This window comes from Lissotriton helveticus, chromosome 5_1 (genome assembly GCF_964261635.1).
Source record: "Lissotriton helveticus chromosome 5_1, aLisHel1.1, whole genome shotgun sequence".
Classification (NCBI taxonomy): Eukaryota; Metazoa; Chordata; class Amphibia; order Caudata; family Salamandridae; genus Lissotriton; species Lissotriton helveticus.
This window is the reverse complement of record NC_136065.1, coordinates 1374735368-1374753997: the sequence shown is the minus strand read 5'-3', so window position 1 is coordinate 1374753997 and position 18630 is coordinate 1374735368. Positions and strand designations below refer to the sequence as shown.

The following is an 18630-nucleotide window of genomic DNA, read 5'->3' as shown; positions in this document are numbered from 1 at the left end:
GGTGTCCAAGGATACAGGCAAGTGTTGATATCATTCCACCACATATCTGACATATTCTTTTGTGTCTTCTGCATCCACTTCCTCCTCATGCGTTGCTTCTCTTGAGTGACAGGAGAGGTAATCTGTTCTCCCCAGTCCATTCATAGTTTTGGAGCTGTAGCTGTAGCACTGATTTCTCTGTGCGAGGTGGCGGTTTAGAAGAGATGCCCTGAAATAGCAGGACCAGCAGCTTGTGGACGGTGCTCACCACAAAGGGGTGCCCATAAACAGTGGCAGTTAGGAATCCACTGACATATGTAACAGGTTCCCATTCTCAGCAGGTCTGCTGCTGGGTGAGGACAGCGCCTAGCCCTTATGAGCTGGCATCGACTGAGAGGGTTGTGCGTTTCAAGAGAAGAAAGTAAGCCAGCATTGTGTTGGCTAACAGAGCATCCTTTGTCACTTGAAACACCTTGGCTTGGTCTTCGCCCCATGTTCATGTGGTTATGAACTTTGCGAGAGTTATTTGCAGCTGCGTGAGGTTGTTCAGGTCTGGTATGAAGCAATGTCAGTAGTTGATCATGCACAGAAAACTTTTCATCTCAGACACATTGAGCGGGGCTGGGGATCCCTTGACATTGCGCACCTTTTTGGGGTCAGGGGCTATGCCATCCGCTGAGAAAGTGTTCCCAAAGAAACTGTTTTTCTACTTCATGAATTCACATTTTTTAGGTGCGGCTGGGTCCTGACTTATGGATTCTTTGCAGTGGCCCCTTCAGAGCCATTCATGGTGTTCCTTGACAGACCAAGCATATATGAGGATGTTGTCACTGACATTGACAACCCCCAGCAGGCCAGCTAGCATCTCTCATATCATGTTCTGAAAACATCAGCTCAGACTTTACTTTGGAATGCAGGTGGAAGGTGATCTGGCGGTGACGTGGAGGTGTTGTATGGATTTATCAATATGTAATGTGACTGCCTTGATTTTCATGCATCCAGTCCCTTTGAACATGCTCTGGACTTACGGTAGGATGTGGGATAGCTCCTCAGTGTGTATTTCAAAGGCAACTTTTACTGGCTTTAGTGTCTCAGCAGTACTGCTGATGAGAAGCATTCCTTGACCTCCTATAGCAACGTAGACAGTTGTATCAACTCGCGATTCCCCATGTGAGATCTGGGTCACCAAGTTCCCTGGCATGGGTAGGGGATTATTCTGTCCATAAGCGAATACTCTACCTTTGGTTAGTGGGAGTGGGAGTGGGAGTGGCATTGGCATGGTTTAATACAGGTCGGCCGACATTATGTCAATAGAAGCTCCGGTATCAATATTGGCGGTGACTAGGTAGGTGCCCTCTCAAAGGTGACATTGGGGCATAGGTTTTCAGGCATGCGGTGGCGCTGCTAATGGTGCACACTAAGTGTATGGTGTATTGTGTGATATCATCATCCATATCCTCTTCCTTATTTCCTCTTACGGGATGGCATTGATGGTTGGTCTCTTTTGCCTTTCTCAGTTTCAATGACAAGAACACTTTGGCAAAGTGATTGTGCTTTCCACATGCTGTGCACTTCTTTCCTCTAGCTGGGTCGTCTGTCAGCCTGTAGGTGTGCCCTTCACAGTATCAACAAAGTCCCACTGTTTCCAATGCTCTCTTAGGATTTTTGGGTGATTTCCTCAGTTAACAGGTTCTGTTTTGACTGTTTGGTGTAGTGCTGCCTCCATATGCGATGCTCTCACTTTTGAAAGCTTCTTCAACCTTCCCATTGTAAGGATGTCCTGTAGGGACTCTTGTAAAATGTTTTCTCTTAGCTTGGTCGAGGCACATCCTTGGATAATCTGCCCTTGTATTTTTTCCTGTTCATTGGAAAACCCGCACGTGCTGGTTAGTTCTCTAAGCCTGTCCTTGAAACTGTCTAGTGATTCTTCTTCATAGCTGGCTTGTCAGAATATAAATTGCTCATAGTCTTGGTTGGCCATGGGCTCAAAATGGGTATTATGGGCTGTGACCAGCTTGTTTTTTTGGGGGGGGCATCACCTCATTAAGTGTTTTGTATATCATGTGCATTTATTTTCTCCCTAGATGAAGCAGGAGGGCCCTTCCCCCGCCTACCCCTCAAAATACTGTTCTAGATATTTGACCCAGTCTCTCAACTTGGGCGACCGCATGGATGGCACTCCTTCAATTATGAATTATTCAATTGCTGGTACAGTTGCCATGCTAGCGGTACAGATGTAAATGTGTACTGTACCCCTCCTCCAGGGCACTTATATTTGCCCTGCCATGATCAGGCTGTCCCTCTAACTGACCAGTGTTGATAACCCTTCATGATGCAACATCTTTTTACCCCCTAGTCAGTGTCTGGGACGTGGTGCACTGTAGCTCAACTTGTCCATCTGCCTTTATGTGGAGTAGGAAGTCAGGCTAGTCTTCAGTGTATTTAGGCCTAAGTCGCAGCATGAGCACCACTGACAGTGTGTCTATACCAGGCGGCCACCACGCATGTGGCTGGAAGGGACCAAAACTGTCTTTCTCGTGTCATGAATACCACTGGCAGTGTGCTGATGTCAGACAGCCGCCACACTTGTGGCAGTTTTGGGCACTGGGCTGATGTCGGTCGGTCTGGTGGATTCCGCCCACCATCGCTATTGACCTGCCCTAATCCTGGTAGTAGTGCGGTCTTTGAATCTCCGGCGGGGATTTTGGTGCACTATCCACTGGTGCAGACAAACTAACACAGGAGCCACATTTGTTACCCGATATGGGTTTCATGTACCTCCCTTCGCAGTCCACATTTCCAGCTTTTATTTAGAGGCTCACGTCATCAGTAGGCGACACCAAAATATTAGTTGGGCAGGGTATGTCATGCGGACCTTCTGTCGGGGCCAGATTGGCGGTAGTGGCCACCAGCCGTTTTCCCGGTTGGCGGGAGGGTGGGGGCCGGTTTTGGACCAGTGGGGCCCTGTAACAAAAGCTCAGCAGCAGACTTTCCCACCAGCCCAAGGGCCGGTACGACATAATTGACAGGGCTGGTTTGCTTCCCAGTCCGGCCCTGCATCCCGTCCACATGGTGCTGCCCCATTGGTGCGTTAAAAGATTGGGAAACACTAGAGGGCTCAGGTGGCTTATAACTTTATGACCAAGAGAGATGCTAAGAGGGATGCTTTACACTGTGGCCTCACGGAAGGGGAAAATGAAGGAAAATGTGGAGCTTTCCTCAAATGTTTGTTTCAAAAGAACAGTATGACGGATGTCACTGCTGCCTCTTTCACCAGGTGAAACGAACACTCTTTTATTTTTTTGCTTTGAAACAATGCCGAAAAGCTGAAACAGGTTTCTCAGCTACTCTTGTTGACAGTGTGAAGATGTCACCTCAATGTAAAAAAGACATGTCCCTTTATGCTTGATTAGTTAGCACTGTGTACACGCACTGAGGTCATGAAACAGAGGTGGGGCTCATTGATCAATAACACCACAGCAAACTCATCCTTAAACTCTGGAATTTTTACAAGACGGTGTTGGTTCCAAGGTCACGCTAAAAGGTAGAATACTGTCCTCTTGTGTCTCACAGTTAAGCCGCATTCCTATGCTTGCACGAGGTAGGGACTACTACAGAAATCAAATTTTTAGGTCGAACCTGGGCAGCGCATGCTCTGCTCTGCAAGGCATGCTGTAATCAAGTATGGACTTGAAGCACCGTCCATTATCCGCCCATATTAGTCATTCGCTTGTGTCACTGTCCTTCATAGATGCTGGATTCTGATTGGTTAATAGGCTTGTTAGTCCAGCCTTAGTACCCCCTTGTTTTCATTTGCAACCTCCCATGAAGACAGGCCCTTTTACTGCAGGCACAACATGCTTTCCTGCAACATTCAGCGCGCCATTTATGCTTTCACTTTCCAAGCAGCCCAGGAAAATGGCAGCCACTTCTTTGAAATGCAATAGGTCTCACATTTGCAAGAGTTTAAGCTATTGGCATTGTAAATGACAATGCCTTTTATTTATCTGTTTTGATAATTAACACAGAAATAAAAATAAGGCAAATGTGTGTTTTCTTTATTTTATACATCTCTGCCTGAGCTGGGCTGATCTTCCCTCTGCCTTTACGTCATGCACAGCTGGCAATTAGGCTCTTGCATGGCTCTTGACTTATAGCAGAATCTTTGAGATTGAAAGCCATGGTCCTTGCCTTTTGCCACTAATAGGAAGTGATTTCAATGGCATGACGGGTAGTGACATTTAAACAGGGCCACTGGAATTATGTGGAAAAGGAGTGTAAATTATGTGGCAGGGTTGACCAAATTATGCGGCAAGAAAAGACAAGATATGCAGAACATTTTGTGAAAGAATTACTTCATTATTCTGTCAATTTACACCTGGTAATAGTGTCTGGAATTAGAAATCACCTTATTAGTGACAATATAACCCCCAAATACAGCAAGAAGCAACTTACAGCTGACCAGTCAAACTTTGTAAAAAGAGTCCTGGTGCACAGGAACCCGAAACGCTGTATCTTTTGTAACCTTTGATCCGTTAGAGCTAGAAAAATGTTTTTTTGTTAAAATATGAAGATTATGCAGCAGATAATAGATTATGTGGTGAGTGAGGCAAATATATAATTGTGCCAAAATCTTCAAAGTTGCATACTTTCAGTGGCCCTGCATTTAATCCTCTGGCATCACAGAAAAAAGTTATAAAAGAACAATAGGGTACACCCATATTCCTACTGCTGAACCTGAAATACCAATAGCAACAAAACAATCCAAAGCCTCCAAAATCAACTAATATGTTTCTTAATGGACATTATGGTTGAATCAACTTAACCACTACAAAGCATTACATTTTCAGGTTACGTTTATTGACACAACAGGAATTACGAAATAACCACGGCCACACTCCAGCAAGAACATTAGATTTGAGCTGCAGTAAGGTGCAGTGGGGTGCCTTAAGGTGGAGGAGGTCCTGATAAATAACTGTCCTATTTTAGTGTCTTTTTTTGTATAAGTTCATCTTAACGACAACGCCCCTAAACATTAATTTGACAGATGTATATACACATAAAATATGCATGAATAATACAATCATCTACCAATTCAAAATCACATTTGAAAGTAAATGCAAACATGTTGACACATAAACATAACAAATCTGTGAGTATTTATGTACACGCATCTGTGTGTACTTATGTATATATATTTGTATGTATTTATGTGCATTTGTGTAAGCATATGTGAATGTATGGCCATATTTGTATTCCATACATGTGTTTGTATTGGTAGATGAATATATATAGATGCATGCATATTTTATGCTCTAGGCGCTTTTCACAATGATTTCAATGATGTACACCCTCACCAGAGAAGAGGTTAGGACATACCATACCTGTTGAGGCCCAGCCTCTCTAAGATGGACAGCTCGGTGGAGGAGTTTACAAGCTGGTCTTCAAAGCTGTCATCTATGGGAAAAATCAGATTCCATAAATTATTCATTGGGCAATGTCATGGCGAGACTTGAGTGCTTGTGTCTGTGCAGTACTAGAATGAGACACTAATGCTGAGAAGCTTGAAGATATTCAGTAAGAAACTGTCAACATGGGAAGTGCCGATGAATTCAAGTGGACAAGTGAGAGAATAAAAACTGCCTTAGTATATAGGCCGAGCTTTTATTGAGCATTGATAAACATGTGCTGCAATATTTCGCCATTTATTAGTTTAATAAGAAGAGTATTGAAATGTTCGAAAAAGTAATCGGCAAATGCCTTGGGGTCTGATTAAAAAAGCACGTTAATTAACCAATCCATTCCAAAATTACAGGCTCAGGAAGAAGGTGATTACACTCCAGTCAAACTCTGCCCAAATGTAGGAGTGGATCGAGGATGTGGAGGTGAGCTCCCAAAGGAATAACCTGAGATTTATTGGCTTCCCAAAGCATGCAGAAGGACCATCTTTTGAAGTGTTCTTGGAAGACTGGATCATGAACATCTTGAAACAGTGTGGGAGAGTGGCAGGCGGCGTGGGTCGGGACGACGACGGGAAGGGGGTAGAAGTGGGCGGGAAACAGACAATACACATTAAAAAAATACAAACGACTTACCTGCTGCCCGATGCTCATTTCTGTTTCCTCACTGCCGCAGGCTCTGGTTGCAATCTCCTTCCTCCCGGTGCTCTCCTCGGCTGACTCAGGTAGAAAGAGAAGGACTTCCGTCCTAGTACAACGCAAAACCAGATTGGCTGGAGCAGGCTGACGAAGCACTCATTTTGAGGCTGGGGGCCTAAAGCTGCAGTCCCTCAGCTGTTTCTCAGCCTTGGGATTGAAGGCTCTGAAGTGCGTAGGTCAGATTGGTCTGCTTTAGGCAGCCAGACAATCTGACCTGCACAATGGCAGGGGGCTGAATAACTAGTGCAATCGCACTGATCAGCCTCACCCCCTGCCATCGCGCTGCAACAGCCCGAGCCTTGGTCACATTAATAAAATGGTATATATTACCCTTTTATTAATGTGTGTGCCTGCTGCACTCACAGTAGGCGGGGCGACGCTCCTCTGCCATAATGGAGGAGTTGCCGCTGATTGAAACCAAGGGAGCTCTCTAAGTTCTTCGCAATAGAGCTGGCCCACCGAGCGTGGGCAGCAGTGCCCAGGCTGGGAGCACCACCCTCCCCATTATTGCCGGGCTTATTAATTTCTGGGACCGTGACGCACTCTTGCACCATGTCCAGGTACATGGAGCACCACTGCACAAGGGGAGGAATATCATGGTCTTCCCGGATTACATGCGTAAGGTACCGAAACTATGCAGGGACTTTCTGCCGAATTGAAGAGAATGCAGAAGCTGGACCTCTGGTACAGCCTAATATTCTCTGAGAAACTTAGGGTGCAAAAAGTCTTTTTTGTCACCCCAGGTTAGACTGGCTACTGGCTCGATACACTAGTAGGAGTGAAAGAGAAGCGACCTTCAATCAGTAGAAACAATGGTAGTGGTGTCAGCTGCTGGTTAACACACTCATGCAGCCATTCTGCAGGCTCTGAGGCCTGGGACCAGGCTATTGGGGGTGATCTTGGTCTGTCCAGACAGAACTCTAGAGGATTCAAACTGTGTCCTTGAAACTTGTGAATCATTCATGACCCACAGCATGGATCGTGACTCCCTGAGCGACAGCACAGACTGGGGCTAGCGACAACGGTGGAGGAGACGGAGACACACGGGTCAGTGTGTGTCACCCTGGACTTTGGGGTCCGTTCCTGCACTGAGGAGTTGTTGATTATGTGTTAATGTTAAAGGGCGGGGGGACTTCCTATGTGGTATTCACTTGTTAAATATGATTGGGAGCCTTTGAATACATTTGACGGTGAGCTATGGAAGGCTGCAGTCCCATAGGCATGATTTGAGTGCTGTTGGACCTGCTGTCTCCGTGGGATGCTGGGCCCTCAAAGTGAAGCAATTAGGGAGGTTGAGGCTATAGCTTCCAAGGGGTGGCCGAGGCGGTGGTTGCTTAGTGTTGGCCTGGATATTATGGGCTGGAGTTGTTCGGGCTCACTGCCTTTGGGGGGTGGTATGTAAGGAGTTCATGTTGACGTTTGTGCTTGGGTTTAGTGTTTTAGGGTTGCTCTACAGTGTGCAGAAAAGTAATCTGAAACTAGGACTGGAGTGGATGAGGGTAGAGAGGGTGCAAACGGGGGGAAGCGAGTACAACATAGGGGACAATGCACTTAGAGTGGAAGTTCCTTCCATGGAAAGTGTGTGTATTGGAGCAGCACACTAAGAGACTGAGGGTGCATTTGTACCTGAGGCGATATGGGATCTCATTGGCCTACCTACAGGAGACACACACACCTGAGGGGACTGCATTAGCCAGTTGCAAAGAAGATGGAGAGGACAGGTATTCGTGAACTTCTGCTTCAGTTATGCTAGGGGCACTGATCTGGGTGGCACCAGGGATCCGATATTTGGCTAAAGGGGTGATTGTTAACAAGGAAGGAAGTTATGTCATTGTGTCAGGAATGCTAGACACCAGGGCTATTTGCATGGTAAATGTCTATGCCCCTAATGTGGATGATGCCAACGTGTATGGCAGTGTATTGAGGGTGACAAACAAATATCTGGGTCCAGAGGTGATAGTCACTGGGGATTAAATTGTGTGCTTGATGGCACGTTGGACCATGTCCTCTCTATGGCAGATACAAAGCCACCTATTACACTGGCACTACAGGAAGTCATAGGAAGACTAGCAGATGCATGGAAGATGCATCACCCACAGAGCTGTACCTATTCATGTTTTACACCAGCAACACGCACAGTCACCTAGATAATTGCCTGATGTCTGGTAGCTTAGTTCAGTATGCGGACAATATTTCAATTCTAGCACACTACTTGTCAGATCATTCCCCCATGTTGTTCCCATACAAAATGGGTAGGAGGGCCCCTGGGGAGCCACTCTGGTGGCTGCAGGTGGAGGCCTTAACAGACCGAATTTTTGCACACACTGTATCTGAGGTACTGGACCACTACTTTGAGGAAAACTGGGAAAGCACAAATGCAAGGGCCCCAGAGGGGGTCGCTATGAAGGTGTTCCAATGGGGGAGTGCATGAAGACGATGTGTAAAAATTCAGCTAACGCAAATGCTGAATGTGCAGGAGAAGAGACTGGGTGTCCTGGAGGAGTATTTGGCTGTGGAGCCGCAGCGGTTGATGGAATGGAAGGAGTCAAAAAGGGAAATACTGGAGACATGGGACAGGTTGTACAAGGTTGCGTGCACCAACTATAGACAGAGACTGTATGCAGAAGGGTACAGAGGGGTAGGATGCTGGCTATACTTCTCTGTAGTGAGACGCCCATGGTTGGGTGTGGGATTTGCAGGGAAAGGAGGTGCACTCACAGCAGGACATCACTGAGGTCTTTGCCACACATCTTTGTTGGACCTGGCCTTCTTGGCAGGGTCATCCCTGAACTTTTTGCCTTCCTCCAATACTCTCTCTGACCTGTTTTTGTTGGTTTAATGACTCTGGGCACTTTTACCACTGCTGACCAGTGCTAAAGTGCATATGCTCTCCCTGTGAAAAGTATATATGTGATTGATGTCCATGATTGGTTCATTGGATTTACTGTCAGTCCCTAGTAAAGTGCACCAGGAGTGCCAGGGCTTGTGAATGCCAATACTGCTAGTGGGCCTGCAGCGCTGATTGCGCCACCCACAGAAGCAGCCTTAAAATGTGTCTAGGGTCTGCCATTGCAGAACCTGCGTGCAGTCTGGTACTGTCATGCTGGCTGGGCAAGTGCACACACTTGCCAGCCCCTAAACCTTCCCTTAACTTCATATTAGTCACCCCTATGGTAGGCCTGAGGGCAGGGTGCATTGTACGTATAAGGTAGAACATGCCCTGATGTGTGTGGCATGTTCTAATAGTGAATTACTGCCAAATTCGTTTTTCACTATTGTAAGGCTACCAGTTCCCTTCTAGGCCAGATGGGCTGCTGGAATTATTACACTCTATAATCCCAGCAGGCTCAGGGAACATGGTAGAAATTAATGTTTAGTATGCCTGAACTCAGAATAATAAAATACTTCTTTTAGTAAAGTTTATTTTAATATCCTGTGTTTGCAAATGCTACTTTTAGAAAGTTAGCATTTGCTTGCCTAACCATTTCAGCCCGCCTCTGCTTGGATGTGGATCTGACTGTCTGGTGTGTGTGAGTGACAGGGCTGGGAGTTGACAGGTAGTGATTAGCAGGAGGACCCCTTAATGGGTGGTGGGAGTTTCCCCTGAATGATGCATCAGGCTGTGCTCTGCCTCCACAATGCTGGCTCCGCCCTCCTGGGGAGCGACTGATGACTCAGCCTGCACCTGGCCCAGGAAGGACCGAAGCTTGTCAACAAAGTACTCAGGCCACTCCTGCCCTCTCAATGCCGGCTCCGCCCCCCTGGGGAGCGGCTGATGTGCCTGCCCTCACACTGAATACAGAAGTCATAAGTACCCACAACAAGTACTCAGAGACTGAAGCAGTTATGCAGAGGCCCCCCTGGCCAGTGAGAACAAAAGAAACTGTGTATAAAAGTAGGAGCCCTGCTCCTTGTAAATTAGAATCCTGTTTCACCACGAAGGACCTCTGCCCGACTAGAAGGAGAAGAGACGCTGGGAGAACTGGCCTGCTGCTTGCCTTGCTGAGAAAGGAGAGGAAAAGACTTGATGAGAAAAGACTTTGCTGCTTTGTGCTTAAACATTCTCCAAGGGCTTGACTGAGCTTGCCCCCTGACCTGAGCCACAGGACCATCTGGCTCAACCTGCCTCTGCTCGTCTGCCGGTGATTAACCGGGATATCTACTACTGCCGGAGCTGTGACTTTGGTGCCCCCCAGCCCCTCTCTGAGGCCGTGACCGACTGTGTCTCCTCGTCCCCGCCGAGGAAGAGCTCCGCTCCGTTGAGCCGCTCTCCCCCCGCTGAGGAGATCGCTGTGTTGACCGCCTGGAAGGCTCACTGCTGTGGTGCCCCCCAGCCCCTCCCTGAGGCCGTGACCGACTGTGTCTCCTCGTCCCCGCCGAGGAAGAGCTCCGCTCCGTTGAGCCGCTCTTCCCCCGCTGAGGGGATCGCTGTGTCGACCGCCTAAGAGGGCCCGCTGCGGTGCCTCACCCTCCCGCCAGAAATCCCCACCGGACGCAAACAGACCCAGGGGACAGACCTCCGAACTGGACGGACGCCTCGGGTGCCAGCCTCGCTCTGCCTGAGCCGCTGGGCACCTTGCCTTTGTCCCCGGAGGAAAGCCGCCACCGAGACCGTCAACGGGCTCGGGGCCCGCAACGTTTGTTTTTCCCCTTGCTGACTGCTCCTGCCTTCAAGTGACCAAGGTACTGGACTTGTCCCCCCGCGGTGCGAGCCGTTCCTTTCACCAGACTCGCACCGCTCTGCTCTGTGTGCCTGCCTGCAGCGCCTCTCCGCGAGCGCGCTCCAGCCCCTCCCGCTGGAATCCTCTGAGCGTCGGGAAGCTGCAGGCTGCAAGCCGAGCCCCTGTCAGAGGCGCCGCGAAGTGCTACAAGGTGCAGGACCGGGTCCCTAAGGTCCTAGAGGGGTAACAAAGTGCACAATCTGGTCAGAAACGACCAAAGAACTAGGAGAACTGTGCAGAAGGAGAAAGAACTATTGTGGAATACAACTTAAGAGAAGAACAGTGTATTTTTGAACTATAACTAAAAGCGAGCTTGCCTATTTACAACCTGTGGGCATACAGAACCGTTATTTGATCTTGTGATAAGTCTGACCTAAGAGATATATATATTTTACATAAAGAAGCGTATTTTTATATACTCACAGCCTGGTGTCCATTTGTGGGGGGATTGGTATATTTTACTGTGTGTGTGTCTACAAATGCTTAACTGACTAACGCCTGGAGAATCGCCTTGGCTGCTCACGCCACGCACCTAGAGGGTGAGCAAGGGTAATTCTGAAGGGTCATCCTTTGCCCTGACTTAGAGGAGAGGGTCCCTGCTTGTCACAAGTACCTACTTGCGCCAACCAGAGACCCCCAATTCTAACATTGGTCGCAGCGGTGAGGATTTGCGAATTTGCATTTGTAGTTTACATACAGTGAATTACTGATCACCACATAGTGAGAGCAGATCTATAACGTAGCCACAGGTTTCCATTTTTATAATTTTGCTGGGAGATCTCCATGTGCTTGTGAAACGTCATGCCTGGTTCAGTGAGGATGGAAAAGGCAGCAACCAGATGCTTGTCGCCAGAGGAGTTGGCAGACAAGGCAGCAACCAGGGCGCATGAAATAGAGATGGCGAAATTAAAAGGACAAATGGAAATGGACAAGCATAAATTGGCAATGGAAAGCCAAAAATTAGCCATGGAGGCGCTAAAACGCCAAAGAGATCACTACTTTAGGATGAAAGAACTTGATTTGGAGCTTGAAGCCAGGAGGGCTTCCGCCCAACATCCAGAGATTTGTGTAGCTCGCAGATTGAGCTTTGCTGAGTTGGAGGTGGAGTCCAGCTCAGATGGTGGCAGCAACATTCAGGTATCTAGTGCTGACAGCATAGCGCGCGCACCTAGAGATATGGCACCTGACTTGGAGGGGGTTAACATACACCAGGAGGTTCAAGGGCATGAGGTAGCTCCAGTAGTGCGCAGCGTCCCTGAAGGGAATAGGGTGGCTGGCGTAGGAGTTCATGGTCCTAGTGGTGGGAGGGATTCCCCCATGGTTGAGGTCCTGGTGGGTGAGTGTAAGGACCGCCCAGAAGAGTGTGGGTTGCGTGACAGAGACAGTCCGCTACTGTCTGGCCAGTCTCAGAAGAATGGTGTGGAGTATGTGTGTGAGGCGCTGGATGGTGAGGTGAAGGATAGTTTGGTTAACCCTGCTAAGGGGCTGTGTAATCCAATTGTGGGAGAGCATACTTTAAGTCCCAGTTTTCCAGAGCTATGCCAACACCTGTTTGAGAGTGAGTTCTCTGACCCCAGGGAGCTCACATTGGAGGCAGACCTTGTGGTGGATTCCAGAGGGTCTGGAGAGGCATTGGGGTGTGTTCCTGTGGGGAGTGGCTCAGGTATCTTCCAGCCCAGAGTGGTGGAAGTGGCGCAGAGTAGCCCAGCTAGGTCCTGTAGCAGTGAGAGGGGTGTAGGGCCTCACGTCCTGTCCTTAAGGGGAAGGAGTGAGAATGGGTGTTGTCCCGGTAGTGCCCAACCTCAGTCTCGGAGCCTGGATGGTTCTTTAAGGGAACACCAGGTGGGGAGCCTAGGCTGTCCGGATGAGTCACCCTTTAAGGGGGATCCCCCAGTGGCTAGAGAACGTGGAGGCTCTGTAAACAGGGCTCCAGTAGTTCTGGTGACTGGCAGTACCACTCCAGTTGGGAGGGTGCAGAAGTCCAGAAAGAGGGGCGAGAGGGGAAAAGAGTCCCCAGTGGAAGAACCATTGGGTCAGGGGCCAGCCAGCAGGGCTGCGTCCCCAGTGAATGACCAGGGGGACACCACTTCTGTCCTGGGGGATCTTCCCACACTGTCAGAGGGACAGGGGTTGGGAGATCTGCGCCAGGTAGACTGTCGCACGGCACATGAGCTATGTGCCACCCTCAGGGGGGGCATGCGTGCTCCCCGGGAAGTCCTGGTGCGCCAGGCAAGTGTTCAACTGCAGGGTTGGGTCCCTGAGTTGGAGAGTCAGGTTCAGGTGTTGTCTGACCTGGAGGGTGGGACCACTGTAATCAGTGTCCTGGCCCATGTCCCTTCTAGGGGTACCACTCCAGTTGGGAGTGGGCAGTACTCTGGAAGGGGGTGCAGAGGGAGGGAGTCCTCGCCTCTGACCCCGGTGCGACTTGAGGGTTTAGACCCTAGGTTTAAGGGCCAGGTGCAGGGTGTCCCCCCTGACCTGGTGCCCCAGTTGCAGGATAGCACCCCTGAACTGGTGGGAGAATTGTGCAGATCACCTGCCACAGGTGCCCTGACAATTCTGGAAGGGGGTACCACTCCAGGTGGGAGGGTGCAGAGCCCCAAGGAGGAGGACCGGTTGTGGGAGAGCCCACCCCAGTCTTTGGTCCAGCAGCCAGGTACAGGCCTGGGGCTGGTGAGTCAGTGCCAGGATGGCATACCTGACCTGACAGGAGGGAGAGTGGACAAAGGGTGCCAAGCACCTGGGGCTACTGCCCCCCGCTCTCTGAGGCCACAGAGGTTTGAGAGCCCTAAGAGGCATGAGGCCTGGGTCTCAGCCCTGACTACCGTCAGTGGCCACTGTGATTTGATGACTGCCTGTTGGGACACACCTGTGAGCCAGTTAAGGTTAGAGGCTGCACAGGTGGTGTCCACAGAGGAAGAAAAGGGTGCCCCAGGGATTGGCTTGGTGGACCCTGAGAGTATGGACAGAGGATTTGAAATAGGTTCAGATTGGCGTAGAACTGGAATGTGCCCCTGCTGTTGCGGGCCAGGTCCAGGTTCTATCGCCCAAAGCAGGGAAGCCCATCACGGTGGTGATTGGTCTACCCTGCGTTTTGGCTGGAAGGGGGTTGTGTTGGACCTGGCCTTCTTGGCAGGGTCATCCCTGAACTTTTTGCCTTCCTCCAATACTCTCTCTGACCTGTTTTTGTTGGTTTAATGACTCTGGGCACTTTTACCACTGCTGACCAGTGCTAAAGTGCATATGCTCTCCCTGTGAAAAGTATATATGTGATTGATGTCCATGATTGGTTCATTGGATTTACTGTCAGTCCCTAGTAAAGTGCACCAGGAGTGCCAGGGCTTGTGAATGCCAATACTGCTAGTGGGCCTGCAGCGCTGATTGCGCCACCCACAGAAGCAGCCTTAAAATGTGTCTAGGGTCTGCCATTGCAGAACCTGCGTGCAGTCTGGTACTGTCATGCTGGCTGGGCAAGTGCACACACTTGCCAGCCCCTAAACCTTCCCTTAACTTCATATTAGTCACCCCTATGGTAGGCCTGAGGGCAGGGTGCATTGTACGTATAAGGTAGAACATGCCCTGATGTGTGTGGCATGTTCTAATAGTGAATTACTGCCAAATTCGTTTTTCACTATTGTAAGGCTACCAGTTCCCTTCTAGGCCAGATGGGCTGCTGGAATTATTACACTCTATAATCCCAGCAGGCTCAGGGAACATGGTAGAAATTAATGTTTAGTATGCCTGAACTCAGAATAATAAAATACTTCTTTTAGTAAAGTTTATTTTAATATCCTGTGTTTGCAAATGCTACTTTTAGAAAGTTAGCATTTGCTTGCCTAACCATTTCAGCCCGCCTCTGCTTGGATGTGGATCTGACTGTCTGGTGTGTGTGAGTGACAGGGCTGGGAGTTGACAGGTAGTGATTAGCAGGAGGACCCCTTAATGGGTGGTGGGAGTTTCCCCTGAATGATGCATCAGGCTGTGCTCTGCCTCCACAATGCTGGCTCCGCCCTCCTGGGGAGCGACTGATGACTCAGCCTGCACCTGGCCCAGGAAGGACCGAAGCTTGTCAACAAAGTACTCAGGCCACTCCTGCCCTCTCAATGCCGGCTCCGCCCCCCTGGGGAGCGGCTGATGTGCCTGCCCTCACACTGAATACAGAAGTCATAAGTACCCACAACAAGTACTCAGAGACTGAAGCAGTTATGCAGAGGCCCCCCTGGCCAGTGAGAACAAAAGAAACTGTGTATAAAAGTAGGAGCCCTGCTCCTTGTAAATTAGAATCCTGTTTCACCACGAAGGACCTCTGCCCGACTAGAAGGAGAAGAGACGCTGGGAGAACTGGCCTGCTGCTTGCCTTGCTGAGAAAGGAGAGGAAAAGACTTGATGAGAAAAGACTTTGCTGCTTTGTGCTTAAACATTCTCCAAGGGCTTGACTGAGCTTGCCCCCTGACCTGAGCCACAGGACCATCTGGCTCAACCTGCCTCTGCTCGTCTGCCGGTGATTAACCGGGATATCTACTACTGCCGGAGCTGTGACTTTGGTGCCCCCCAGCCCCTCTCTGAGGCCGTGACCGACTGTGTCTCCTCGTCCCCGCCGAGGAAGAGCTCCGCTCCGTTGAGCCGCTCTCCCCCCGCTGAGGAGATCGCTGTGTTGACCGCCTGGAAGGCTCACTGCTGTGGTGCCCCCCAGCCCCTCCCTGAGGCCGTGACCGACTGTGTCTCCTCGTCCCCGCCGAGGAAGAGCTCCGCTCCGTTGAGCCGCTCTTCCCCCGCTGAGGGGATCGCTGTGTCGACCGCCTAAGAGGGCCCGCTGCGGTGCCTCACCCTCCCGCCAGAAATCCCCACCGGACGCAAACAGACCCAGGGGACAGACCTCCGAACTGGACGGACGCCTCGGGTGCCAGCCTCGCTCTGCCTGAGCCGCTGGGCACCTTGCCTTTGTCCCCGGAGGAAAGCCGCCACCGAGACCGTCAACGGGCTCGGGGCCCGCAACGTTTGTTTTTCCCCTTGCTGACTGCTCCTGCCTTCAAGTGACCAAGGTACTGGACTTGTCCCCCCGCGGTGCGAGCCGTTCCTTTCACCAGACTCGCACCGCTCTGCTCTGTGTGCCTGCCTGCAGCGCCTCTCCGCGAGCGCGCTCCAGCCCCTCCCGCTGGAATCCTCTGAGCGTCGGGAAGCTGCAGGCTGCAAGCCGAGCCCCTGTCAGAGGCGCCGCGAAGTGCTACAAGGTGCAGGACCGGGTCCCTAAGGTCCTAGAGGGGTAACAAAGTGCACAATCTGGTCAGAAACGACCAAAGAACTAGGAGAACTGTGCAGAAGGAGAAAGAACTATTGTGGAATACAACTTAAGAGAAGAACAGTGTATTTTTGAACTATAACTAAAAGCGAGCTTGCCTATTTACAACCTGTGGGCATACAGAACCGTTATTTGATCTTGTGATAAGTCTGACCTAAGAGATATATATATTTTACATAAAGAAGCGTATTTTTATATACTCACAGCCTGGTGTCCATTTGTGGGGGGATTGGTATATTTTACTGTGTGTGTGTCTACAAATGCTTAACTGACTAACGCCTGGAGAATCGCCTTGGCTGCTCACGCCACGCACCTAGAGGGTGAGCAAGGGTAATTCTGAAGGGTCATCCTTTGCCCTGACTTAGAGGAGAGGGTCCCTGCTTGTCACAAGTACCTACTTGCGCCAACCAGAGACCCCCAATTCTAACAATCTTCAAGGAGTGTTTGCAGCATTGGACGTAAACACATGAGCGACTGGGTAAAACTATCTGACAGGCCTGCAGATGGCCAGTCTGCAAGAAAGAGTAGGGAATGATGGATGCGCATATCACTGAGGAAGAAATCGTAGTGGCGATTTGGACTTTAGGGTATGAATTTGCAGGACAATGTTGCATTGCTTCTCCCTATATCGGGGTACTAGGCAATGCTGCCCAATGTCACTACTGTTATTCGCATTCGTGATGGCATCCCTAGCATGAAGATTGTGCTCAATATTGCAAGGTTGGGGGATAAAGGTTGGGGAGATCACGTATGTGGTCTCTCTGTAGGCTGATGACGCACTAGTATATTTGCGGCGGACAGAGTACTTGGTTCTCATCATGATGGCGTCCCTGGCAGAATTAGGGAAGTCTTGGGTCATGTCTAAATTGCTCCCGCTGGGTGCACTAGGAAGGATGCCACTGCAGGACCGTCCAGCACTGAGGCTCCCCTGGGAGACCACTAGCATCAGGTATCTCGGCATAACGATAGTGAGGGAGGCAAGGACGGTCAAATCCCTGAATACTGGGAAAGTGCTGAGGGGGCCTCAAGTCTACAGTGAGTTTCTGGAATACCCTCCGGCTGTCTTTAATGGGTAAAGTGGTGTTAGTATAGATGATTCTCTTGCCACGCTTTTTCTACGTCTTTCAGGTTCCCATGTTTAAATTCCCTAGAAAATACTTTGTTGAACGAGACAATTATTCTTCAATCTGCTCTGTCTTCAGGTCAGAGGAAAGTAGTCTTGGTTGACCTCAAACGTACCTAGACGCATGGTGGGCTGGAACTTCCCAGCTTGGAACTGTACTATCTTGCTGCACAGCTGTAGCAGGCGGTGCACTGGATCGATGAAGGGGAGAATAGGGAGAAAAGGTTACTGCACGGCATGTGTGGAGGGATATCTCTACGTAAGTTCCCGATGTTGGGGGCTGTGGCACTGGGCTCAATCCTGTACGTGGCTGGGCAGGTGTGTCGGGCACAGGAAGGGGCGGTCCAGTGGGTGTAACAGTGAGATCCATATGCACCGGATATATCCATCTGGACTCTGCGCCCATTCACACAGATAGCAAAACCGTCAGTAGATCAGTGGCAAATGGGGAGCTGTGACATATTGCGAGATATCTATCCCAGTGATAGATTTGTTACTCTGACAGATGTGATAGAAACGTTTAATTTGGGACATGTACTATTCTTGCAATTTGCCAAAATAGCAACCATGGCTCATGGTACTTGGCTGTCTTTCCCAGATGCCCCTGAAGAGTCAGACTTCAGTGACTGCTTAACATGGTGGGGTGTCATAAGTTAATATCCTTTGTGTATAGGGTACAGCGGAAGGATATCCCACTTCAAGCCATACCAGTCAAGGGCAGATGGCACGAATATATGACGTTACAACGCATACATTCACAACACATGCACTTACAATGCAGTTTTCACATCGCAACATCCACTATAACGCATTCCATTACATCGCATGACACTACATCGCATTTTAAAAAACTACCTTTACAACACATTCCATTACATCGCATACTACCTTTACAACGCATACCATTATATTGCATTTAAGGTAAGTATTGGATAGTATAGGGGTAGAAATTACTATTCCAACTCCAGGGGGTGCAACAGTAGGGCAAGTGATGGATAGTGTAGGGGTTAAAAACTACTATTCTAACTCCAATGGTATGCGTTGTAATGGTATGCGTTGTAGTGACATGCGATGTTGTGTCATGCGTTGTAATGCCTGCGATGTAGTGTCATGCGTTGTAATGCCTGCGTTGTAGTGTCATGCGTTGTAAAGGATGTTGCGATGTAATGCCCGCGTTGTCAGTGTAGTGCGCTGTAATGGTTGCGTTGTAAAGGTTGTTTTCCAGGAGGAAATACTAGGTGAACCGTTCACGGACAAGAAGTGAGAGGGCATCCATGAGGAATAGAAGAATACCTTGGCTAGTACGAGGTTTAAATAAATACAATACAACGTTGTACACCAGGTGTATGT

At 49.5% G+C, this 18630-nt stretch overlaps 1 protein-coding gene across 1 annotated transcript in view; it reads right to left on the bottom strand.

Moving 5' to 3' along the window:
- LOC144753631 (uncharacterized) overlaps positions 1-18630 on the bottom strand; it is a 463125-nt gene that overhangs the window by 242730 nt on the left and 201765 nt on the right. The window contains exon 4 of the mRNA XM_078641257.1: positions 5364-5436. Within this exon, the coding sequence (XP_078497383.1) occupies positions 5364-5436 (73 nt within the window). The remainder of the gene's footprint in view (positions 1-5363; positions 5437-18630) is intronic.